Source organism: Pithys albifrons, chromosome 6 (genome assembly GCF_047495875.1).
Source record: "Pithys albifrons albifrons isolate INPA30051 chromosome 6, PitAlb_v1, whole genome shotgun sequence".
In the NCBI taxonomy this organism is placed as follows: domain Eukaryota; kingdom Metazoa; phylum Chordata; class Aves; order Passeriformes; family Thamnophilidae; genus Pithys; species Pithys albifrons.
This window is the reverse complement of record NC_092463.1, coordinates 50,598,712-50,626,472: the sequence shown is the minus strand read 5'-3', so window position 1 is coordinate 50,626,472 and position 27,761 is coordinate 50,598,712. Positions and strand designations below refer to the sequence as shown.

The 27,761-nt window shown below is 41.3% G+C and overlaps 1 protein-coding gene across 1 annotated transcript; it reads right to left on the bottom strand.

Annotated features, from left to right (window-relative positions):
- Positions 1 to 7,848: 7,848 nt before the first annotated feature.
- SPTY2D1 (SPT2 chromatin protein domain containing 1) lies at positions 7,849 to 26,771 on the bottom strand. Its single transcript, XM_071558847.1, has 6 exons — positions 26,652 to 26,771; positions 17,786 to 17,900; positions 14,795 to 16,390; positions 13,398 to 13,557; positions 12,672 to 12,749; positions 7,849 to 11,434 (listed from the first exon to the last, which is right to left on the bottom strand). The coding sequence occupies exons 1-6, from the start codon at positions 26,709 to 26,711 to the stop codon at positions 11,338 to 11,340; spliced, it is 2,106 nt and encodes a 701-aa protein (XP_071414948.1). The 5' UTR covers positions 26,712 to 26,771; the 3' UTR covers positions 7,849 to 11,337.
- Between the last annotated feature and the right edge of the window lie 990 nt (positions 26,772 to 27,761).

Here is a 27,761-nt window from a genome sequence, read left to right as displayed (position 1 = left end):
CGGTCCTTTTAATTCTTCTAACCCACATAAGGACTTCTGTACGTGGCCCTGCCAGGCGAACGCAAAGAGCTCTGAGCTGGGTGCCGTTTGCACCCGCCATGGTGTGGATTTATGTCGAGATTATCCTAAATCAGGATATTCTTTGATGTAAGGTCTTCGCATACTTCCAAGCCTAATCAGCAAGAAAGGAGGCCTAGGCAGTGTGGAAAGGGCAGCAACCAGCACGCCCTGGTCAAGGAGACCCAGGAACTGACAAGCTTTAGGGATGCAGCAAGTCAGGATGTTGTTCACAGAATGTGCAGAGTTGGAAGGGACGCATCAGGATCATCGGGTCCAAGCCCTGGCCCTGCACAGGACACCCTGCACAGAGTCACCATTTGCCCAAGAGTACCATCCAGATGCTCCTTGAATTCTGTCAGGCTTGGTGCTGGGACCACTTCCCTGGGGAGCTTGTTCAGTGCCCAACTACCCTCTGGGGGAAAAACCTTTTCCTGATATCTAACCCAAACCTACCCTGACTCAGCTTTACGACATTTCCTCAAGTGCTGTCACTGGTCACAAGAGTGAAAAGATCAGTGCCTGCCCCTCCCCTCCCGAGGATGTTGAAGACCACGAAGATGTTTCCCCTCCCCTCTCCTCCAGGCTGAACAGAGCAAGTGACCTCAGCTGATCCTCATACACTTCCCCTACAGACCCTTCTTTGGATGCTCAATACCTTTTTTATGTTGTGGTGCCCGAAACTGCACATAGCACTCAGGGTGAGGACAGTAATTAGCATCGACCCTGAGATTAGCTCAGTTGGTTAAAATTTGGTTGTAATAATGCCAGGGTCATGGGTTCAATCCCCTGTGTGGGCCATTGACTTAAGAACTGGACTCGATGATCCTTGTGTGAGTCCCTTCCAACTCAGAATAGTCTGTGATCCCTTACTCAAGGGCATTCTGGAACTAAAAAGCTTTAAGAATGTAGCAAATCAAGATATTGATGTATGTCTACATGTAGCTTTGGTAACTTGGAAAAATACTCAAGGTCCACATATCTTATAGCTGAACTATGTTCATTATAATGATAAAAATCACACCTACAGGTTAAAAAGACCCCTGCCAAGGTGAAGGCCCTTCCCCTGAGCATGTGCATAAAATAGCTGGGGTTACATAACTTGTATGGGAATTACTAACTAATCATAATAGAGAGGCTGTGCTTGGAAAGTGAGGAATTCTGAAGTTCTGTGTATAAATAATGGTGTGGAAAGTCCAACGGGAGAAAAAAAACCCCTCACAGCTCTCCAGGAGCCCACTTAGACCTGTTCTTCAGGACAACAGGCAAGGGTGTGCCACACAGAACAGAGGCCTTGCAGGTTCCCCACATGCTGTTCCTGGGGCATCCCCTTGGCAGGTGTGCACCCATGAGAATGCCTGCCACATCCTGCAGCAGGAAAATGAAATGTGCAGGAAAACATGACAGAGCACCTGTGGGAAATGAACAGATGCTCCTCTGGCAGGTCTCTTCCAGCATGTGACAGCTCCAGACTGTTCTCAGCTACTGTCCTCCTCCCCTTTCTATTTCTTCTCTCACTAAGTTAACACAAATTTCAAATCTGGCCATGCACAATAATAGAGAAGTAATCTCTGTAAATAAGACCATACAAAGATATTATAAGAGGTGGAGATTTCTTCCCTCTGTGTTGATAGTTTCAAAACTGATTTGTAGCTTTATGGAATTACAAGTATATAAATACAAACCTGGAATGAACTTCTTTCCCTACATTAATCTACCTCCTACTTTCTAAGTTTCCCTACCACACAGCTGAGATCCCAGCAAACTGCCTTTTGGACAGTGGACCACACATGTCTGATGGCCAATTCAGTGGAAAACACAGTGGGTTCAGTTGGGTAAGTGGTGACAAATGCCAGTTCTATCCTCAAAACTGACGAGAAAACTGAGATATCAGACCAGACCAAGCATGATAGCAGCACATTTCTACAAGTAAGATCTTGAGAAAGCTTGTACATTTTTTTCCTCCATCACTGATGTGGGGTCTGAGGCAGACAGTAATCAAGAGCACAGGTTGTTGGTACAGCCATTGCAGAAAATAATTAGGTGTAGAACAACCTTTACCAAGCTTTTCCATCATATGTATTGTTTACTGATGATGATTCTGTGCTGAAATCATTGTATGTGATGTCATGAACAACATTACAGTTCCAGTGTTCATTTTGCAAACCACAAAAAGAAGCAAGCCACAAAACTGGGCTGCTCAAGATCAGTCCTTCAGAACTGACATTGCAGATTCCAGCCAAGTGCTACACATCACTTGCCCAGCAACTACAGTACCTCTTTGGTAATGAAGTTCTGCAAACTGTAAAACAGTCATTACCTTTGGGATGTTTGTTTTGTGAGAAACACTGAAGCCGAAGTACTGTGAGGCAAGTTCCAAATAATCTGGATCCCTGGAGAAGTGTTAGCTATTTTATGCAACAGAAGGTCACAATACCACTAGCAGAACTCTTAAAAGAACTCTGAAATTTTAAGCTGTTGCTGCGCACAGCACTAATATGGCAGAACTTAAGATATGTTTTTTTTCCAGCAGCAGCATAGGCTTTCTGCTGGAATAAGTTGTTGTAATTCAGGAGAGGTTATAGCAACTTACACATGCTGAGAATGTGCTTTCTGCCCCTCTGAGCTTTCTCTGTGAATCATTATCTGATTATTTTAAAATATTACTCATTAAGACACAATGTTCTCCATATCAGAAGTAGATGTATTATTTAGAGCAGGAACTTTAGCTTCCAGTTGTCCACATTCAATGTAACTGAGTTTCACAAGGGAGATATAAACAGTCAATTTAGACAGGCTGACCTTATCTTTTTCTGTGGCAGGATGCTCAGACCATTACATATTGGTGTCTCTTGCACTGGAGAATCCCAGCTACCTGGATTCACAACAGCATCTCCTGTCTGGGGTTGTGAAAGCCCAGCTGGAAGCAGAAACCATAGCTTAGCATTTAGGACAATGCCCCATGGCTGCAGCAGGAGTGGTGGAAATAGGCTGGCTGGCACTCAGCTCCTAGCAAATGACAGGTGAGGCTTTATGAACCCCAGGGCAATGGCAAAGGGGTTATAGGGTAGGATACCAAACTCATCATGGACTGGCTCTCTGTGAACAGGTTGATATGGTAAGGACCACCTTACCTCCTTCCTGGTGGTCTCACTCTTCTTTAGTCCTTTCCTTGAGGCCCATGTTTGTGCAGAACTGCTGGTACCTCCAGCAGAGTGTTTGCAGGGCAGGATGAATGGAAGGGCAGCAGTGACCAGGCACGAGGCCTCCAGCCCTACACTGCACTGTACATGCAAGGCTGGCAGCATCCCAGGTGCTGTGTCCTTTATCCCACCTGCCCAGAGAGGCCCCTGCCCTCAAGAAGGGAGGATGGAAGTTTGTCTTGGGGACTGTCACGGCACACTGTGTTCTCTGGGGTGATGGGAACTGTGATAGAGACGCTCCATAAACAAGCGCAAGTATTCTGGTCAACCTGGGTTTTGTGGTAGAAGAAACAGTAAATTAGAGCTTTACTTGAACCTCGAGAGGACTGGTCTGGGTCATGTGCAGAGGTGTTCACCTCGGCCTCCTACAGACCCTTTGGCTACATGCCTTTTTTGGATGGTGAAAACTAGCAAACCCTAGGTTACACTGTTACAGAAAGATCAGCAAAACTATTTATCTAAACCCTTTGAAGAGATAATTTGAAAATTATTTTGTTTCACAAAGGTCCTAGCACAGACTAATCTTTGAGAATACAGCATTCCTTTTAAACTTTTAATCTCAAGCATTTAAATTTTAAATTTCTCCCTATTACATGGTGAAAACAACTAGGAAAGCCTGATATTTACACTTAGTAGTAGTTTTGATGTTTGAGAACATTTTAAAAACCTGTGTGCACACATCACCAAATCAGAGGAATCAGAACAGTGACCAGATCTCCTTGGCAGTGATATACCACTACTGTCTCAAGAATACACTGGCAATACCACTTCTGTTCAGAGCTTGGAGGTCACCCTTGATTAAGTTTGCACCCAAACTACAGATTTATTAGTACTTACTGTTCACACTCTCCTTTAAATTCAGAGATGGGTCTATGCTCTCCGACTCAAAATCTTCTCCAAATGTCATTTGCAATGACTAACTCCATGTTACATTAACAGATCCTAATGCCAACTAATCCCTACCTTGCTTGCAGGCTAATGATCTGCCCACACAGAACAGAGCCTTGCTATCCCATGTACCACCCTGTACCAGTCCTCCAGTAGTTTCTCTGCCTCCCTCACTTGATCTCTGCCTTCTGTTATTCAAGTTCCTTCTATATTTCAGTTTCTGAAGCCAGCTCAACTTCCCCAGCCCAGGAGCTCCCAAGCATTAAGCAAGAGTGAAGGCTCTTTTGTGAAGGCTCATTTGTAATTTCTGAGGATATTTTCAGCAGGGTATTTAATCCATCTGGGTGTGTTTACACACTCACTTCAATCAGCCAAAGCAGTATGAGGCAAGGCAGGAGCACTCAGGGTAGTGCTGAAGTTGAACATAGCCAGGTGGAGAGGCACCAGTAGCTCCACGAGCAAGAGGGGCATGCTGGCAAATGCAGTCTTGAAAATAAACATGCCCTGTCTTACGCCATCCATAGGCAGGTGCAAGACAGTAATGAGACGTCCTTTAATGGACATACTAAATTTTAATATGTTACAGAACATATCTTTTATTTTATTTGATTGTCTATTGGCCAGAGTTTTAATTAACATCTCTTTGATTTTGTGTCAATTCTAAGTTTATATGATTACTAGCAGTAAAGAAATAAAACTTTGCTTTCAGAATCAAGTCACATCTTATCAAACACTGTTTCTGCCATAGCATTTTTTCTATGTTCTTACCAAACAAGCTACCAAAATCTACCAAATTAACATTTATCAAGCAATACATCCAACTCCTATTTTACTACAACTTCTTGCCCCATAAAAGCTCACCCTTTGTATTAAAAACCATAGCATTTTGTAGAATGGGTCATCTCTGTGACTGTTTTACAGAATCATAGAAAAAAATTGAGTTGGACAGGATGCATCAAGTCCAACTCCTGACCCTACACAGGACACCCAAAGAATCACACCATGCACCTGACAATGCATTGTCCAAACACTTCCGGAACTCAGGCTTGGTGTTGTGACCAGTTACTTCCTTGGGGAGCCTGTTCCAGTAGAAAAGACAGTTAATTATACAGAAAACTGATTGTCATTTTGCTTTACCCCCCCTCTTAGCATCTGAGAGATTGCAGTCTTGTGGAACATGGAGCTTGGTCCTACAGCATGCAGCTTTTCAATTTTATTCAACTCCACACAGTAGGAAAATAACAGCCTTTTTGCTGTCTTAAACTTTCACACTCTAAATACTACTCTCATTCTTCTGCTTGCCGGTGAGCATCCTGTATCTGTAGGTATGCTAGCTTAGAGCTTTGTTCTGAGCAACAGAAAGTTGTGTGTGTGAACTACAATGTGACCATTTCATACGTCATAACTATCACTTTAAAAGCACCAACCAATAAAGGCTGAATTTAAACCAGCAGCCATGAGGTACATCAGACCTCACTGCCAACTGCATAGGGCAGCAAAGAGGCTTCCACAAAAGTTAAAATTTTCCTGCAAGTTTCAGCATCTTTCACAGAGCTTGTAAACAGGGCTCTCCACAGCCCCAGGCCACATCATGCACCATACACTGCCATCACCGCATTCCCTTTGTACACACAGCTGGCAAACAGAGGCCAGGCTAATAATGGCTTTGCTGGCTCACTCATTTTGGCTGGGGGAAAAGGGTGGTAACAGCAGCACATCACTCTGCATGAACTCTGAAGACTCACCTTATGTGACCAGGCTGCCTATCTGCACATCATTTACAGTCACATCTGACACCACCGCAGAGGTCTCAGAAAGAGACTTCCTGTACATTCTGTGTAAGTCATGAACCAGATGAAGTGGATTGACTCACAGTAGTGCCCCTCCTCCTGTCCAAAAATAACCATCCACAGTGCTCTTCATCAACTGCAGAGCAGCAGGTTGATTGACAGATGTAGTGCTGTACCATATACACCACTTCTTTGCACAAACCTCAGGCCATACCCAACGTGTTGAGGGATCACAAAGCATTCATACAACACAAGAGCTGAAAGAAGCTGGCAGGGAGAGAATTGTTGAATTACCATGATCAGGAGTTGAGGATAGACCCACAACAAACAACATACATCCTTAGCTCTATCATCCAAGGAAGCTAGATACCTCTCCTGAAAAAGTCCACAGGAGAAGTTAAATACATTGAGAAGTACACGCAAGGCACCCAAACACCCTTCTGCACTCAGTGTGTGCACAGGTATGGTCTCATAGTTATTCCAATGCACTACAAAACCTGCAACACACTACACTCGAGTTTTTTCAAGTCATAATCAAGCAAACTCCTTCAAGAGAGGAAAAAACCCCCACTACTGAAGCTCTTGGTTCTCTAAATTGTCCATTGCTACCAACTTTCACACACACAGTATGAGAGACAGCATCAGCCAAAGAATGTTGAGAAACTGGGCAGAAGCTGCATACAGCATACCAAAAAATCTTACGAATTTGCCCATGTAGGGAAAAGTATATTGGCAAAATTCAAGACTCCCATGAAGAACTGAACAAAACCCCACAAACAAACAAACAAGCCAACTCCAAGAAAGTTAAGCATGAGGTGGTATGGAAAAAACAAAACTATCAATTGTGGACAGAAGTTAGGACTAAACTGGTGACATGGTTTGTTACTTCAGCACTGTCTTCTGTCCCTAATTTAATTCCACAAAGTATATTAAACATGATATATCAAAGGCTTTTTGGGATTCTCAGGCTCATGAACAAGGAAGTGTTTCCATATGCATTTCCAGGGGTAAGTAAAGTCAATCTGTGGGATGACTCAAGCGTAGTTCTGTCTTGTAGAACTAAAATGTAATTACAACTAAATTGCAACTGAAAGCTGTCCTCAAACAAGGAAAAGCTATAACTATTTTTTCCAAACCTAAGTAAAACAATTTTTTTGCTTCCAGACAAGTAGCTTTACTGGTTGGATTAGGATAATAACTCAATGTAGAACCACCTGTACAGAACATACTTGCTTTGAAATAATGGCTGATAATGACCCATTACAGCTATTAAGACACATTTGAAATCTCAAGGGAATTCCATACAAGGTAATTCCAAAGAAGGTAAGATTTCATGCCTTCAAAATAAGGTATGCATAGGGCACATTAAATACTGACTTGCAATATGATTAATTTTTTTGTTTTTTAAACACAAACAAGAGTGTGCAAGTGTTGCTGTTCAAAGGAAAGGCAGGTGGAGTCACTGATGTGTATCCATTCATATACTTGGAAGTGGGTCACAGCAACAGCTCATCAGAACAGTCGCTGCATTTACTTCCACCTGTCAGAGAAGAAAATCTTTGCAGAGGAGACAGCCCTCAAGGAAGTTCAGATTCCTTACCTGGGAGTAAGAGAGCCCAAGAAGGATGCAGCTTACGAAACTGCAGGATGAACACTCCAAATGGAGAAGATTAAAGGCAAAGGGCGCACTTGTGTATATTATAATTCTAAAGTACATGTACATCCATATACATATTATGTCACAGCCTAAACTGCAAGAGACAACACTGACTTTCAAACATTTTCTGAAGGCTTAAGTGCTTCCATTAATTTTTCATACATTCTTGCTGGCTGCATGAGAAGAATTCGAGGTGAACAGAAAGTAATTCTGATAAATCTTCCATAAAGTAAACCAATGAGAAATAGCAGCAAAATGTTCAATGCCTCTAATTTATTGTATACATACTCTGCAAAACTTATATGCATTTGGTGTGTGCAAAAGTATACACTTCCTTGACAGCACCAGAAAGCAGTTAAGCTACGTAACAGTTTTTAACCTGATTCGTCACATTGTGTAAAAAGACATTGTGCACACATGATATCCCCAAAGAAAAAAAATCATTGGCTAACACTAGCAGCACCCTTATTTACACACTAACACTTTAATATTGCATCACACCCACTCACCAAAATAAATAAAAGTACATTCATCACAATTTAAACACCAGTCTCTCCATATATTTATTTTCTTTGACATGTTTTGGTCTCCAGAAATATGCTATATCTAGAAATATGCATCAGCTACTAGATCATGTTACAAAATGCAAAAAAAAATAGAAAATTAGTTTTCCTGGACAATATTTTGGGCTTTACACAAAAATAAATCCAGATTTCCATAGAGATATCATATACTTTTTGAAAGTTTTTTATTTTAAAGCACAGCACAGAGTTGCACACTAAGGCTTCCTGTGATATGCAAAACCCTGGCCTCCAAAAGACGTTGCTGTAAAGTGAAATACAGCTCAAGTGTAAATACAAGACATTTTCAAAAAGTAGTCATCAATAGAAAGTGCCCTTCATTTGATTTAGCATGAGCAGTAAAGTAGCTACCTTAATTGTGCAATCAAAGCCAGACCTGGAAGGGTTTTATGAAAGTTATGTCATTTCACACTCAAGTTTAAGGATATAGAATCTGAGATAGCAGAAACCAACCAACCTTTTTATACTCCTACATTCATTACTTTTTTGACACAATTTAGTAAAAAAGGCACATTGTCAAACAGTGAATTAAAAAATCTAAAACCCAAACCAGAATTTCCTTAAATACAATTAAATCATTAGCTGAACACCCAATCCTGATAAACCAATAAAAGTATTCTTCCAGTTTTTTTTAACCTCAAATTCAGATGCACTTTGGACAAGTATTGAAACACTGTTATTAGATGAATACTCTTAACCTGGCAAACAGTAAACATGTTTTTGGATACAAGGTCAGGAATTAAAAAACAAGTTTAGTTCCTTCCTAGCTGATTTACAAATATGCAACAAACGCAAGCACATTAAAAGCCAAACATTTGTACAAAATATGAAACTTATTAGTATCCCATGCCAATTATGAGAAAGTACTTCTTGATTGTAAAATTACAAATGTGTCCTTGAATAATTTTTTCATATGAAATAGACAAAATTTAAGCAATGATCCCTGTGTGAAGAAATAGTTATACAGAGTCTTAGGGAGGCTAGCAGAGTACATTCCAGTCACCATTAAATGACAAAGTGCTTTACAGATTTAGAAGTTTAACTGACCTTGCATGGCTAATTAATGAGGAGATGGTGAACTAATCAGGTTTTATTTACCTGCATTTGCTTGAAATGCAGATTTCATTCCCAATTGAACCAATTTCCAATAAATGTATTTCTTTTTCTTCATAAGAGACTTTTTTCCCCAACCAGGCAGGAACTTGCTCACAGATATAGCTGTCTGGGTTGACAGACCTAAAATCTTTTCAGCTGGAGAAAGACTGAAGAAGTAAGAACTCAGAACTTGATCATGGTCCCAACGTTCATTGTCTTGAATAGATAAGTCTAGAAACCAGGAAATTTTTGATGGTCCCAATGCAGCAGAGAATACAACACACTTTTAGACAGTGAGGTTATACTATCTTGCATGGTCTCAAGCACACATACTGAGAAACAGTTTTTGTTAGTCAATAAAGTTAAAACTACAGAGGAGCAATATCCGAGCTCCCTGCCAGCTAATACTGAATTAGTTTATACAATCTATACCAACACCTTACTCATGTCAGTGTTTTACTGAGGCAGTGAAATGTTATGCTATCGACAGAAAACATCTTAAACAGGTACATCTGTTTTTTCTTACATTAAGAGTCAGATGTTTAAACTTGAGCAGCTTCCAAGACTGTTCCTTACAGGTTGCCATGTGAACTGCTTCCCAGAAGCAACTCTGTTAAGAATATGCCCAATAGGAAAGGTTTCTTTGTCATTTTTCCACAAAGTAAGTTTTCCTCTTTTTCACCCCAACCAACACCCAAAGCCCTTTTTTGTACTATTCCAAGTATTTCTAGCATTAAGCATAGTGGCCTGAAGCAGCTGAAGACAGAGATACTATCAATAAAATCCTGAGGCTTGAGGCCAAGCTCAATAGTGACACTGGTGAGCTTTGAAGGGCAACTTGGAGAAATCAAAATAGATGCAACACCAGATGTGAGCTTCAGACTCTCAGTACAACTCCTGTAGACTTACACAAACCCTGTGCTGATTGTAAACAAATTCAGTTACTGAAACAAACAGTCTTTAAGTGCATAGTTAGAAATAATGTGCAAATATGGGCATTAAGGTAAGTAACTGAACTAACTCTCCTGTCATACATAATAGAGGGTTTTGGCTTGAAGAATCAATGACAACTATTAACTAGTTAACGTGAAGTTGTTAATATTGAAGAGCTGCAAATGCATTCTAACAAAACTTAATTCTGATGTGCTTTATAAGCAGTATAGCTAATTAGATAAATGGCTGCTTCACAGTTTAAACAATCTAACACATCAGATGGTTAATGCAAGAAAAAACGTAATTTGTAAAAGCAGCAGAAGCTGTTAAACCAACATGAATATCTACAGGGCAGGGAAAGAACACCCAAGCATATGCTTGAGCCCAAAAGCACAGGTTACATACAAGCACTAAAAATTCCTGTTTTCAGGGTGTGTGTTTCTCATACTGAATTAGACTGACATTGGAATTCCAGACACAGCAAAAGGCAACAGTCTTTTGGCCGTATCTATAACTGCACAGTTTGCAAGTGACATGCACTTTTCTGTTGACAAATAAGGAGGTTCAAATTATTTTTATGGGTCCTGAAATCCGAAGATTTGCAGCACTTTATTGCCTTAAACATCTGTGGGCTTTGGCTGAATTTACACCCAAGCTGCTGCTGTACAGAAGACAACATTTCAATACTTTGAGGCTCATGTTGGGAGACTGAGTAAGATATAAAGCAATTTCTCTAATTCTCAAGAAATATCAGGGAACAAGAATGCCATTCCTTTTTTTTTCAAGTGAACACAAAATTGATTTACTGGTATGTGGCCCACACAGTTCCAAGTCAGTGCATAGCTAGTCAATATTTCTGCTGGCATTTTGAATTAGTTTAATCAATGGAAACATCTATTAATTTTATTCCATTTAATATGCATTAGTGCATTAATTTCTTCATAAAAAACAACCCTGGCAAGTATTAAAAATAAATATCTTATTTAGGTCAAACTAAAGCCTTGCTTTTCAGTACTTTAATCCCTTTAAAGATTCTTTTGCCCTCTAACAAGCAAATGGAAACTGAAGTAGAGTAAGAGATGTATGGAGGCAGAGGGTAGCAGAAACATGAACAAAGTCAACACCGTAAGCTGTTAACGTGTCCTCAGCTTCTTAGACTGTCTCTTGCGTTTCAACTCTTCTTCTTCCCGTCTCAGTTCTTCTAGGTCTTCCTGAACTCCGAGTCTCAAGCTGCCAAATAAGATTAAATCCTTTACACTGCTACTCAAGACACATGAAGTTTTTCTTCTACCTCTCCTTTAAGAAAAGCAAACCTAAAAGTATTACAGCTGATTTGAACAATAATTTTAGATCAGATCTTCTTTAATCAAAGAAATAATACAACTTTACAAAATCAAGATTTTATCATTGGATTAGAATGAAATATTTTGAGCGGAAAAAAGTATTTAAAACTTATTTTAAAAAATAAAGATTGTGTAAAAAAATACTAAGGTTTGTTTTTTCCTCCCAAAAAGCAGCTGCTGAAACACATCCATCAATTCTTGCCAATGGAACACTGTACTAGTCACGGCAGGACAGATGCTCATCAACGTCTGAGAGCCACCTAAACCTTTTACACTGGCAAGGGAGAGAATGGATTTGTCAAACAGTAGAGAAGCAAAAGATTTTGTTGCAACTTCCTGGCTTTAGGCACCACACAGGTAACTACAAGCTCCACCTCAGGTCTACCTGACCCTGGAGAATAGGCCCATGGAAGAGATACTGATAACACACCATGTTCCACCTACCTCCCTGGATTCAGGAAACTGCAGTCAATCAAATTAAGGACAGAAATGAGCACAACAAGGATCTGTGTGATAAAACTGGCTTGAAGAATGATTTTTCAACTAAGAACAACTACAATTTAAGTGGACTTGCTTGGTTAGAAATTCCTCACTTCAAGAGGTACAATTCTTTTAAAAAAATACTCAGTGAAAAACAGCTGAGCATGGAAAGTGTAAAACCAAGCTTTATGCTGCATGTGTAGTCAAAAGTGAGTCAGGAGTTCAACTCTGCAAAAACTCACTCTGGGTTTTAAACAGAGAATTTGGTTAACAGCAATACCACTTTAAAACTCGTTACTTCCTCTAACTCCATTTAACAGAGTATGGATTTGCATGAGCTGCACTATTCCTCAGGAGCAAGGAGGAGTAAGAACTAACTTAAGATCCAAGTTTCTAATGCTCAAGGCACATTCTGAATAACAATATAAAAATTTCAGTAGAACAAAAGAATTTGGTGCCTCTGTATTCCCACATCTATAAAAAACCCTGATAACTTTCACAAAGCTTATCCCACCAGCCATTAAAATACAAATCAGTTTATGAAATAAACCCAGAGGCCAAAACCTAATGGACAAAATCACCATGAAAATATTAAGCAACAAACAAACTTCTCAATATCTATCCAAGTTTAAATCCACACATACCTCCTAGCCTCTTCTTTCTGTTGCTCTCTCCAGCTGCTCTCCATATAACGTAAGGCATAGTCACTTTCATCTTTGTACCTGGAAATGGAATATTAGTTTTCAGAACACTAAAAAACATGGCAGTGTACAGTTAATGAATTCACATCCCTCCTTAGAAAGATCACTTGCCATACACAGATTTTAAGGTTTTAAAAGAAGGCAAGGTGCAAGCCTTGAAAATGCTTGTTTCCTTACACCTTACTGTCATCCAAGAGGAAAGTATTTAAATAAACCAACTAAGAGCCTTCACTTTGCAGCAGTTCCTAGACATACAAAGTTAGATCCTCATACAAAACAGGTAAACTGCTGCAATTAGCATTTCATCCTTGGGCAGCTACATCTAATGAATTCTGAAATACTGCAGATCACTATAAAAAGCATTTTAACATTCAATTATAAGGAGTTGCTGTGAATTATCAAGATGAAACAATGAAGCTGTGCTGTTTTGCAATGACATCCTAGTCCGATTTTACTGCTCCCTAGAAGAGCATGGCAGGCAGGGTGAAAACTCAACACATCTTCTGTACTTAAGCAGCACTAATACTTGTTAAATTTCTGCAATGCAATACAATTTTTGGACACCTGCACTTCCCCCTATTTCTAAAACATTTTTATTTGTAGAATTCCATTAATTTCTGTTGCTCTACTACTTGTTCTGCAGTATCCTACAACAGTTATTCTTCTTACCTTTTCCGGTCATAGCCAAATATTTCCCGAATATGTTTTGATATTTCTTCTTGTGGTTCACCTTCATCTTCAATGAAGTCATCCATTTCAGAGTCATATTCATCATCTTCATCATCATCATCTATTTGCCTCTTGTAACTAATTGGTGGTCTTCCAAGACCTAAATGACAGGAGAGCAAAAGAATCACTAAAAACATGAATATGACATTAAACAGTACTTCTCCTTGCTATACTTGGGCACAGCCATTTTACAGGTTTGGACTTCAAGGTGGAAAACTTTTGCCTCAAATTAACTAGCAATTCTCAGAAAGTCAGTAAAAGGAAATAACTTCCTCTAGGTTGTGCTAGAGAAGATTACATATCAGTATCACCAACAGCATCCTGAGGAGACCATCCAATAGATGTCTATGTTCTTTGTTCAGGGTTTTCTTGGAGGCTCTTACTCATTGTACTCCACTCCACTTGTTCCTGACCAGAAATAAATTTTTAGAACTGCTTGTTACTGACAAGGTGAACTTGCCAAAACACTGAAATGTAAAAGCACAGCAAACCTATGACTGATTTTTTGTGTATCCCCTCAAGCATCTGTTATTTATGACACTGAAATTTTATAGACTAATTATTACTAAGTGATGCTGGAAGTGAATCCTTCAATTCTTTTCCTTCTAATAGCATTCATATACCAACATCCACCACAAGTTGCTTAGTTTTCTTTCATGTAATACTTCACATCACCTGTATTTCAGCAGTTATAAGTATAGGCATAAATAAAGTTGCAAAGCAGAAAAAAAAAGCATTCTACTTTTAAGAGCAATCTTTAAAAGGCAAATGTGGTATTTTTTCAGTCTTCCTAATTGCATCTATAAATTTCCAAAAGATCCTCATTTATCTCAACTCAGACATATATAAAAATACAAAACAATTTTGGCTGGGGTAAAGTTAATTTTCTTTCTTAGTATTAATACAGTGCTTTGTTTTGAGTGCGAGAACTGTTGATAGCACACTGATAATTTAGTAGTTGCTAAAGTAGTTTCTTTCAGTCACAGAGTTTTGAGTTTCCCCATGCTCTGCCAGTGAGCAGGTGTACAAGAAGCTGGGAGGGAGCCTGGCCAGGACAGCTGACCTGAACCAACCAAAGAGATACTCCTTACTGTGAAACAAATTGTACTGTGCATCACTTGTTTCTCTTGGGCTTTACTCCTCTTTCATTGCAATCATTACTGTTGTGATTACATTTAATTTTATTTCAACTATTAAAACTGTTCTTATCCAAGTTCTACTCTTTTTTACAGTTCCTTCCCCCACTAGGGGACAGGGCAAGGGAGAAGCTGTGTGGTACTCAGTTGCACCTGGGGTTAAACCACAAGAGTGAAAAACCTTGCACTGTAAATCTGTACCTTGTGGATGAAGCACAGGTCTATGCCCTTGAAAAGGCCTCATTCCATTCATCTGTCCATTGCTAGGTCTTGTGACTAGATTTTTAGAAGAAATGGTCTCTGATACCACAGTACACTTCGGTTTTACAGTTGTTCCCAAGCCACTGCCTGGTCGCCCGGGTGCTGCGCTTGTGCTGATGCCTGGCCTTCCTGGTCCTGCTGCCAAGCTGCCGCCTGGGCGCTTGCCTCCTGTGCTTGGACTAATTCCTGGCCTTCCTGGTCCTGTTCCCAAGCTGCTGCCTGGTCGTCCAGGTCCCACATTTGTGCTGCTGCCTGGCCTTCCCGGTCCAGTGCCCAGGCTGCTGCCTGGTCGCTTAAGTCCCACGCCTGAGCTGCTGCCTGGCCGCCCAGGTCCTGTGCTTGCGCTGCCAGCTGGCCTTCCGGGCCCCACGCCTGAGCCTCCTTCCAGTCGCCCAGGTCCTGTGCTTGAGCTGCTGCCTGGCCTTCCAGGTCCTGTGGCTGAGCCGCTGCCCAGTCGCCCAGGCCCTGAGCTTAAATCCTTTCCTGGCCTTCCAGGTCCCACACCAGGATTGCTGCTTGATCGCCCAGGTCCTGCACTCGAACCTCCGCCAGGATGTCCAGGCCCTCCTTTTCCTAAGCTGCTGCCTGATCGTTTTGCATTGGAGTTGATTCCATGCTGAAGGGCAGCAGTATTTCCTGATTTTGCATGGGCAGACTTTTTCAGGCTGGATTCTTTAGCAGATGGCAGCCTTTGAGCCCCATTGGCCATGGGTTTGGAGGGTGGCACGTGAGAACTTGAGCCAGACTTCCTAATACCATTGACAGGTAATTTACTATGACTGCTACCAGCAGAGCTTTTTAAGGAGCCATTTTGTGAGGTTTTTTCCATTTGATCAGATTTGGAGGAAGATGATGACCGTGAGTGTTTTTCAGTCAATGCTGGTGCTTTGGATTTCTTATTAACACCACCCACAGAAAGCGACGGACTGCTTTTTGACATGGAATGTTTATCTACTGAGCTTTTATTAAGTTTTGCATTTACAGATGCTTTTTGAGAAGACACTTTTTTTGAAGAACTGGATATCCCTGTAGTCTTAATCTCCTTCTCACTTTTCTTATGCATTTCTCCTCCTTTGTTTTTGCGTCCCAAATACTCCCTCTCTCTCAATTCTTCTGCTGTTCTGGGTCTCTCTTCTACCTTTTTCACTGGTTTTATTTCCACCGGTTCATACTGTTTCTTTTCAGCAAGCCTCAAGAGCTCTGTAAAGTTCAGAGGTGCTGGTGCACTTTTGGGAGGTGCCTTTGGTTTCACTGCAACTTTGGATGGTTTCTCTTCATCTTCTTCTTGCTCATGTTCGGATTCAGTCTGGCTGTACTCAAGTTGCTCAGTTTCATCTTCTGTTGCATACTCAGCCTCTGGGGCCTGAGCAACATTCTCACAAGTCCTCCTCTTTTTAGGCTTCTCTTCAACAGGAACACCATTATAGCCATAAAAATTATCCTTTGTTCGTGAGGCCATAGCTCTAGCCTTTCTGTCATGTTTCAGTTCAATACGCCTTGCCAAGAGCTGTTCTTTCTTTCTTCTTTCTTCCAGTGCTGTAAGAAAATCAGGAGAAAGTTATGCAAAACCACTTTTTATTCCAATTTCTCCCAAACTGATAAACCATTTAGGACAGTAATTTAAGGATATCTGGCTCACAGCTATGCAAAATTAGAACAGAAAATGACCAGAGGTCTGCCAGCAGGGCAGGCTAACCCACCTGTATAAGCTACTCCAACAAAGGCATGCAATTAAATCAAATCCTGCTATGGCAAAACCATAGAGATGGTATAGGAGTTATGGGATCTCTGGGTAGTAGAGAGAGTTCTGAGACTGAGCAAGAGAATTTTGAGACTGTACAAAATTTACTTTTAGATGTTTAAGGGAAGATGAGGAAGAGTAGGGAATGTAAGTATGGGGAGATAAGAATTGGGCAACAGGCCAAGTGTGTGTATCGGATACTGGGGAGATACAGAAACAGTCAACCACAGATAAGCAAGCATCTGGTCACTACACACCTCTGACAGGGCGCTGTGTTCTATCTCCACAGCCTGTCTTATATTCTTACTGAGCCGTTTTTAGCTATTTTCTGCATGAGTATGCTGTCCTGTGTCTGTGGTCTGCTGACAAAATTTTGGCTGAACTAGGTGGTGAATATGATGAGAGATCTGAACACCAAATACTGGAGAGACCAAGGGTGTGGGTGCCGAGTATCAGAAAGATTTAGGAAAAGCATAAATTCCTAAAAAATGGACTGGGGTATTCATGCTTTGGGTTCTTGTAAAGGTACCATTGCCTGTCTAAGTTATTCCATTGTCAAAGGCTGTGACTGTACAGTGTGAGGGTGCAAGCATTCCTATGTGGAATTCATGCTCAGTTCTGCTCCTGGCTGCACCTGACAGCAGGGATAAGGAGCAGACTCATGCCTGGCCTGGGAGAGGAAGAATACCCTGGGCTACTCTGGCCATCAGATTTGGTTACCTTTAACAAAACATCAGAAGCAATGTAATATTAGTTTATTCTACAGACTATTTAAAGGAAATACAGTGGAAAAATTGTAACTCAATCAAATCCTCTGACATGCAAATTTAAAATTCAGACTGTATAGAAACACTAAATTAACACACAACACCAGCAACTCTTCCATTTTTCACATAGATAAAGCTTTTCAAACTTAAGTTACCACAAGTCCAGATGGTTTCTTGCTCTTCACCTAAACTACTTCTCAACCTCCAGCAGTAAATAATAGTGTGCCTGATTAATGTTTAACTCCTTAGGAAAGCTATCAAACATCCCCAGTCTTTACTTAGTCCTGGCTTTCCCTCAGCCTCAGTTATGTGCACAAATTCCAGAAACAGATGTGTAGCCATATTTTGCAAGAGCTTTGAATAAGGCAACAGACCTCAAAGAATCCACCAAAGTCCACTATGGGAAATATTTTGGACTTTTACCTTTTTTTCTTTTTTCTTCTTCTTGCCGTCTGAGAAATGCTTGCACTGCTGCAGACTCTACACCCTTGACTTTTGGAACTTTTTTGGGAGGACCAACAGCCAAACTGTACCTTTTCTGCAAAGAACAAACAAATATGTTGGAAGAGTTAAGAAAGGTAAAAATCAGTTTTTAAAACTGAGGAGTTGGATAACAGTCACATACGTGACTTTAAGCACAAAGAGGGTCCAGAATATACAAACAACGAATTCCCACTGAAGCTGTGAGTTGTTGGACACACTTGACTCCTAGATATACTTTGTTTCAGGCTGACTAAGGCACCAGAGGCCTCAAGTCCTCGGGGAAAATATTCAACCAACAAAGTCCCTGGCTCATGTACAAGGGAGTAGAGGTGTCTTGAAATGTGTTTTGAAAGGTAGTTTCAAAACCTAGAAGAGCCATATAATCAAAGCACAGAACAAGACACCAGCACTAAAATCTATCTTGTCTATACTGTTGGATCAGCAGTCAACTACTTCACCCTACAAACACTACCATCAGGATGGGCCCAGTTTGAGCTCTGCCTGAACTGCAGCTGAACTGCATGCCAGGTGATTCCTCTTGAGCAGGGACAGCTCTTGAGGTTAGAGATGACTTACATAGAACTAAGAGATCCTTCCTTAGCCAAGGCAGAGAGATTCCTTCCCATGACAGATTCTCAGGAGGTGACTGAGATTACACCAAGTTAGTATTATGCAACTATACTAAACCATCCATTCCATATTACTATAAACATTGCATAGATAATTCCATTAGACACAAACCATTAACAAATTCTGAGACTACAACAGGATCCAGCCCCACCTAGGCTTCAAAGGGGGTTTAGAAAGCAAAGGAGTCCACCCTGAACCATGTGACTCAATAGGAAGCTGCTCCTTACTCTTTGCATTGCCACTCTGAGAATCATTCTAGCTCAATTTGAACTCAATTTTCCTTTGTGTATTTCTTCCATTGAGGAATTAATAAAATGAAACTTGCATCAAAATTATTGAACCTTGTCAACCCACTGTTAAACTGTGTTAAATCCCACTGAATTTATTGAACTATTAAATTATCTTATGTCAATAAAATAAAACCTGTCTTTTGAGCAAGGTACTTTCCACTCATCTGCAACAGTGGTTCACTCAGCTTTTGGAAGGAATGAATAGGAAACCAGAAAACAGGTAGGGAAACAGAAATGAGTGAAATGCACTACACTAATAAGGAATGCAATGGCTGCATTAGTAATGGAATAAAAGTATTTCGGTCCAGCCTTAAGTCTGACCAAGCAGGAACCAAAAGCAAACTACAGCTCAAGTTGCCAGAGTCAGTTCAGTTTCAGACTGCAGGTTTATAGCTCCATTTTCAGCTTGTTTGTGGACACTCACTTCAGCTTCAGGTTATCTAATTCAGCAAAAATAAATAAATCAACTCAGAAAATTTCATTACTCCAAAAGTAAGTTGGAATAGACTTCACCAGTAGGTTGCTGTAAAACCAGCAATACTGATTTTAGTGCCTGCTGACAGTGATCTTAAGACACAAGACTACTGCACATCAAGCAGTTAGTGATCCACACACCAGGTGACCTGAATCCTGCAGGCCTGCACTCTACTTACCACCTGAGATCAGTGCATGACCTCAGCACTAATGGTGTCAGCACACACAGCCCCCACCTGGCACCTGGTAATTACAGCACTTGGATGTGTGTACCTTGCCTGGTGAAGAGAAGGCTCCAGGGAGATCTCATTGCAGCCTTCCAGTACTGAAAGGGGCATATAAGAAAGATGGGGACAGACTTTTTAGCTGAGCCAGTAGCAACAGGGCAAGGGGTCGTGGTTTAAAACTAAAAGAGGGTAGATTCAAACCAGATATAAGTTAAAAATTATTTATGATGAGAGAGGAGAAACACTGGTACAGGTTGCCCAGAGAGACTGCAGATGTCCCATCCCTGAAAACATTCAAAGTCAGGTTGGACAGAGCTCTGAGCAACCTGATCTATTTAAAAGATGTCATCATTGCAGGATTGTCGGACTAGATTACCTTTAATGGATCCTATTCTGTGATTTTGCATCTCATATCTTGAACAGAAGCAGCATGTTTCCATATAATATCCCTTTATTTGGCAGAAGAAATGATAAGTTGTGCCATTTATTTCCAAGGACATTCTGTAAAAGCTCTAGACTACACTGCTGGGCATTCACACCACGGCCAGGATTTACACAGCTTGCCATACCAAGATGTCTGTCCAGCGCTGTTCAACTTGGGATTCCATCAGCTGAACAGATGCAAAGTTATTTATGCTACCCCCAGTTTGCTTCTCTTGTTAAATCCAATACATTTTATTTTAATCAATATGTTAAGAGATCAAGTGCCTTTCTTACTGGGATCTATTACAACAAACACTTGCAGTAATGTTCTACACCTGTTCAGACATTGCCATTCACAAGTGTACCAGACTGTGCCTAAAATGAACTTCTCACAGTCCACAGAATAAAATACAAGGCAATGAGAAAGACACAGACAGATGTAAAGATAAGTGTAGTAAAAGCCAGTTAAACCCAGAAGCAGATGGAAAGCAGAATGTATTTAGGAACAAAAGAAACACAAAACTGAGGTTTGGGAAGGATTTTTTATTTCAGTAGTAAGAGAGTAAATTAAAATCTAATCCAAGATCTCCCACATGAGACATCAGGATACTCACCAAATGAAAGAACTGTGAAATAAACAGTCCCAAATAAAAACAGTACCACTAAAGAGCCACACATGTCAGCATTTCCATGTATTTATGGACATGATCTTCCCATCCTCACACAGCCTTATGATACTTAACTAAAATAATTACATTAAAATATGCAGTAAAAAAACCTACAACCAAATCTTTTAGAAGCAATAATCAGGAAAACTAGAGGCATAACTCCCTATAAATTTCAGTATCACCCATCTGAAGCCTTCATTCTAATTTCTGATTAATTGATCAGCAGTACATTAATAGATCCTTGGATTACTTTAATTACTAACATGCCAATCCACACAGTACCTTGAATATACATGCACTAAGAAGCAAGGCTCAGAGGCTCATTTCCAAACTGCAGCCAAAACTGGCCCCAAGAAGGGCAGCTGCAACACCAGCTACTTGCCTTGAGCAGTTTCTGAAATGACTAGAACAGAACTACAGAGATGCACCAGCCACATACATTGCAGTAGTAAAACCTGCCATGTTCCCTCATCCCACAGAAGACCTCCTACAATCAAGCTCATTTACTGAGTTTCACCTCTGTTGAAGGAAGTTTATCACAATCTGAGAACTGATTTTGTTGTCAGCACCAAAGGCATTCCAAGATCTGACTGTTCAGGCAAACTGAACTGTGATGCTGTATTGCCTCTGGTTTTGCTCAGATGTGGCCTATGACTCAGTGCCCCAAACTAATCTGCCTTTCTCCATCTGAACCGTAAGAGACAGAGAAATCCATGCATAATTAGTCAAAATCCTTTCAGAAAAAGGTTGAAGCAAATCAGAACCTTAGAAACAATTTGTGGTACTTTGTAGTCTACTTATCTTAGTATAATGATGCCTATGTAAATTACCTTATGATGTCAAAGGTCATGCTTTGCCATTGGTAACCTAATTTGGCAAAGCTTGGTTTAATTACTTGATTTCTACAGTTTTTAAAAACTGAGAATTTTCAAAACTGATGATACAGCTGGACTTAAATCTTAAGGGTCTTGTCCAACCTAAATGATTCTGTGATTCTGAAAGAGTTTTATGCCTAAGGAGCACCTTTGAAAACTGCTAAACAGCAGGGACAAATGTAGATTGATCTATTCTGTTAGGAAACCTTATAAAGAATTAAAGTGATGGGGAAGCAGTTTTCAGGCTTTGTTTTGCCATACTATGACCAACAGTCCTGTCCGGGAGCAGGTTTGTAAAGCGCTTGACAGACAAGCTGTTTTCTGACTGCTACTAATACAGCACATCATGCAAAATTCAAATTTAAGTCTTGCTATCAGTAGCATTTCTTGATATCAACTAACAACCCAGCTAAACACTTAAGAAATGAACACTCCTTTTCTGTACAGTGAATCACTACTATTGTTGATCAAGTTTTGTTCACCTTCTTTTAGAAATAACTTGCCTAAGTAATATTTTTAAAAGCACTGAACCATACACATGTTCCACAAACACTGATGAAGTGTTTTACATACAGTAAAAATGATCATGCATCAGATTCCTGGTAAACCAGACAAAATAAGCCAGGGCATGTCACTCCACCATCCAAGAGGCAGCTGCACTATTCTGGCTTTTTACAACTATTGTTAAGTTGGTTAAATCAACAAAGTAATAGAAATGTTTCACTTCTATGGGAGAGCAGGTCAAGCTGTTCCCCAAACACTGCACTAGAATTGTAAACATGGATTATTTGCTCATAAGTCACTGACTTCCTTCAAAACACAGCACATGATCCTCATATAGTTGCAATACCTCAACATCAGCATTCAGGTGCCAAATCTTGGATGGTAAAATAAAATTTATAAAGTAATTGTAAAACTTTGTGGTATCCAACTGAAGCCCCCAAAGGCCCAGATCAAATACCATCCCCAGAGAGAAGTAACAGCAGTACTATTGCCTTTAACAATAATCAGCATTTAGACAGGTAGCAAGATAGAAGTGATTCATTCTGCAAAACCTGCTTCTCAAGGAGAGCACCTGTACAGCTCATAATTATTGCTATGGGCTTGCACACACAATGTGAAGACAATTCCACTTGTGCTGTCCAGTACAGGCAACTTGTACAGGCTCTCACAGGATGAGGATTTTTTTGTTTGCTTGCTTTTCACTAGAAAGCTGTAATCTGTTTGATGTTACATTTTTCTCTTCTTCCTTACCATTCACTAAGACATGAAGCCTTCTCCCATTGGAAGTCTCAGTTTCCCCCTACATATTCTTCAGGATATAACTTCTGGTAACATCAGCAATGATTTCTTCACCCTACACATTCTTGTTTGTGTCACTCCTTCCCCAATGCTGTAACACCAGTTCCTCAAAAAGCAGCTTTCCAAACGGTAAATGGCCATTTGCATTAACTCCCCAGGAGCCTGCTGTCATCCCACACTGGTATTTCCAAGGCTCTGCTACAGTCTCACCACTGGGATACCAGCAGCTCACTCTGCAGTTAGACTGTCTTAGAACATGTGCACACAATGATTTCTCAACCACTGCTTTCAATACCCAGTAATGACAATGTAAATGGCAGATAACAGGGATACTTAAATTTGTTCCCCTTCAGGTTCCAACAACCCCTACCAAGAGAGAGCTAAAATATTCTTATCAGTAAAGTCTATCTGCTCACACTGTTCTCCTGTCCCAAACCCAATTCAACAGGGTCCTAAATGAGCAAAAATAATTTCTTAAGATTTTGCAACTGTTGCCACAACACCCAGGCTGAACCATTAGCTGGGAAAAAAGCAAAAATTTCTTCTATTAAAAGTTACTTCACATAGAAAAAAAATTAGACACTTTCCTTTTTATAGTGGTATTTTAGTTTCCACTTTCCTCTGCTTTTGCAAGAAAAGAGACCAGGAATAGGAAAAGCCTAGTTTCACGCATTCTAGTCAGCAATTGCAAGCATTTAAATCATGACAGTCTAGAACTTAACCATCAGGTAAGTCAAGCTGAGAGTAAAAGCCCTTCTCACTCCTGCCAACACGTCACACTGCATATCTTGCAGCTCTCGTGTGGAAGATGATCTAATCCAAAGCATTTTAGGCCCTCTTTTGAGGCAAGTTTTAGGCACATATAAATGCACACACATCAACAAACAGAGTCTAATCCATCCCTACTCCACAGCCATTCCCCATTATTTCTCTTGCAGGGCTTTTCTCGCCTATGGGCAAACGCTCAATAGTTTGTAGATTAAAAATTGATAGGCAGGCTCTCTAGCCCAAGGTCCTCTGAACAACCTCTGGGACTCTGCTCGTCTTTCACATCCCAAAAACTTCATTTCTCACAGCTACCTGTATCTGCCAGCTTCACTGGGGGCTATTTTGTAACAGAAGGTATCAGTCTGACTTAAAGTGAGAACTCAGTAAGTGCTGACGTGGATGACAAGCTGTTTCAGTTTTGGGTCACATCTTTGTGGTTAAATGATACCAGACTTTTTTGAAGTTCTATACACCAAAGATTTGTCCGTGGTTAAAAGGAATTGGGAGCAATTTGAGATAATTCCTTAATAAATTATTAATGAAAATAAACACAAGGTGAAATAAAAGATTCCAACTGCACTCAGGTTTGGGGTTTTTTTAATCTGCAATAAAATTTCATACTTTAAATAATATATATGATAAAAATATCTGAAAGTGCTTCATCATATCCATGTCATGTAAAACTCTGGCATTACAGAGTATACCAATTTCACCAAAGAGTTACATGAAGTATTTAAATCTTACTAAAAGTCAACATTAAATCTCATAATTGTTATGCCCAGTCAAAGCAAGATCACATTGCAAATGTAAGGAACTGCTAATATGAACATATGTAACAAGATACACACAACAGCAAAGCCTCTATGGAATACCAGATGATAAAAACTGGGACTCTACTCAGCAACTGCTATGAAGATTAGCAAAGCATCATTCACAGTTTAGACACTAGTTCATATACACACTGTTTTATTTAGAAACAAAATCTGATGCAACTAAGAGGGCACTAAAAGGCTGATTTCAGCAATGTTCCTTTCGAATCTGGATTTCCATAGGGAGATGAACAAGCAGATTTGTTTTTACAGGGACATGATGTAATATCTGCTTTATCTGTGTTCTCCTTTAACAATACAAGGCCATATTATTTCTTAGTGTTTTTATAGTTTCCACTTTGAAATATACACTAATTGCACAGTGTATATTGCATATTTCCACTTCGAATATACACTTCCTGTGCATGTCACTTTTTCACTACAATGGACATGGAATATTTAACTTAGTGCACTGTGAAGTTTAAAATAACTTCTCAGAGGGAAATTCAGGGAATATGCTCATTAATGCAGGCACTAACATTTCTGGAAATCTGGTAACTTTACATACCAGTAAATTTTGTCATTAGTCTATATATGGTATTTTTAACAAAAATACTTTAAATTAATTACATTCTTATACAAACAAATTTAATGTGCTAGCTTTAATGTACTGGAGTTACTTGGATGTCCAATGATCATAAAACCTCCACAGACTCTCCTTTAAAGCCAAGCAGCTGCAGATAACCTCAAGCAGTGCCAAGTGCAGCTCTGCTTTTTCTCACAGGCTAGGGCCAACTTTAGAGTTAGAAGCTGCACCACTAATGTGCTAAACAAAATTGCTTCAGCTATGGATTCAACTGCACCCTCACTCCATGAGTTAATTAGGCATTAGCAAATCCTAATGCTGCCTTTTCTAAAAGGAGTAACTAAACCCTCGACCATTGCACAAGTAGGATTGTGTCCCTCCACCATCACACCCACTATGGATAACATGGCAGATACTTTATCAATTCATCATCATGGGTTGTAACTATTGCAACAAAAAAGTAACGGTACAGTACATTAAAGCTGCATGAGAAAATCAAGAATGTAACAAGCTTTAAACATCTAACATAAGAATTATAATAACCCAGAGACAATTTATTGGAATAGCTTGTTTAGGCTAATAAAACGGGTATTTAAATATCTTAGAGTACTTCTCCATTTGATATTTTAATATTTATGTTACAAAACAGGTATCTGAGTCAGAAAAATTAAATGTTCCTAAACTTTAAAAAGCATGTTTAAAACATTTTTAAAAACATGATGGAATCTGCTTAACTACACATATGTGCCATATGGTTGATACCTATCATCGACCGGTCACAATATTAGCAAGCATTACCAAAGTCTTACCAGTAACACAGAGAGACTGAGATACACTCAATCCTACAGTGTCTCCATTTTAGTGGTGTCAGAACTAATAAGTATAATATTTTTCTTTTTTTCCCCCACTGCTCATGCTAAAAACAACTAGCCCTCTCATTTACACTGGTTTAAGTGAGCTAATCATAGAGACACAAAACTCTGGCACTCTGTTAAAGAGGCAACAGAAAAGGTGTTTCCCTACCTGGTGGCTACCAAAGAGAAAATATTTTTTATCCAAACAAGCACGCATGACTTATAATTTGGGTCCTGCCAGAGGAATGAAACCCAGGATATTAATATACTAAAGGCCACGGGCTCTTCCTACTGCCAGACTTCATCCAACCAAGTAAGTGGGTTATTTCATACAGAATCCACATATTGCTGATAGCTTGAACTAAAACACAAACTGCTCAAGTAGGAACCGCAGAATAGTATCAGCAATACAGCAAATGCCTTCCGCCAATCCTCCCCACAGCGTTGTTACAGGTTACTCCTTTGCAATGAGTACAAAGATACCACACAACGCATCACATTCACCCGAAACTTGTCACTTCGGCTCCAACCCACACTTGAGACGTGGCAGACTTCTGTTTCCCGAGCAAACAAAAAGACTTATCCCAAGCCCTGGAGCCGCAGCCTTGCCCCGGGGCAGCGCTCCCCGCTGGGGTCTCGGTCCGGCAGGGCCCGGGCCGGCTGTGCCGCCGAGCGAAGGGCCGGGACCTGTTGGCAGAGGCGGCCCCGCTCGCCCCCTCCCCGCACACAGACGCACCTCCAGCCCTCGCGAGCGAGAGCCCCCAGCCGGCGAGGCGAAGGGCCAAGGCGGGCAGGGCCCCTCATTCCCTCTGCAGGGGGCGGTGCGGGGGCCGCCGCCCCACGGGCTGCGACTGCCACGGCGCCCCGGCCCCGCGCTGCCCCAGCCGCCCCCCAGCTCACCGGCACCGCGTTCAGCCCCTGCTGCTCCGAGGCCATCACGAGAATGTTGTGGAAATCCATGGCCGGGCCGAAAAAAGAAGGGCTGCAGCAGCCGCCCCGCTCCCCCCCTTCGCTGCCCCCCGCCCGCCGCCCGCTCAGCCCCGCTCGCTTCCGCCCTACCCTTTATATAAGCTCGCCTGGCGCTGGCGTCACTTCCCCTGTGGCGGCGCCTCGCCACGGGAAACGGGGCTGGAAAGGGGCGGAGGGACGGGGCTCGATGGGGAACGGCAGCCCCGCGGTGTGTCGGGGCCGGGAGATGTGGCGGGGCTGCCTTATGAGCCCCCCGCGCCGCCCCCGCGCCGCGCAGGTGCCCCCCCAGGTGCCTCGCCCAGCGCGGCTTCGCCCCGCGGAGGGGCTGGATGTGGGGACAGGCGGTGACAGGGCAAGGGAGAATGGCTTCAAACTGAGAGCAGGAGTAGGTTGGATATTAGGAAAAAATTCTTCACTGTGAAGGTGGTGAGGCGCTGGAACAGGTTGCCCAGAGAAGTTGTGAATGCCCCATCCCTGAAGGCGCTCAAGGCCAGGCTGGATGAGCAACCTGGCCCAGTGAAAGGGGCCCCTGCCCGTGGCAGCGGTCGGAACTAGACGGTCTTTAAGGTCCCTTCCAGCCCCAACCATTCTATGATTCTATGATTATCATCCCCGGCCTTTGCATGGGGATGTGTCCTGGCTTTTTAAAATTATTTTTTTAATAGCTACTCTTGGTTTTTCAGTGGCAGGATTGTGGGGTTTTGAAGGAGAAAAGCCTTTTGGGGCAATGGCCACTGGCTCCAAGTGCACCCTGACACCTGCCCCCGTCCCTCCTGCGTTCCCAGCAGTCAGCTCCAGCCACCAGCTTGGTCCTGAGGGGACACTGGCCAGGCAGAAATCCTATAACAAAGGAGGAATATGGATTAAGTTTCCTCAGTGAGCTCTGTAGGCTTATCGAGGCTTGAAAATCGGTGCTTGAATTCTAGGGGTGTCACAGTTACATCAGCAGCGTGCTCCCAACTACAGGAATACTGCCTGACAAACAGGGCTCCCGGGAGCGATGCTGACTGTCAGAGTGGCCAAACAAAACACTCTGTGTGT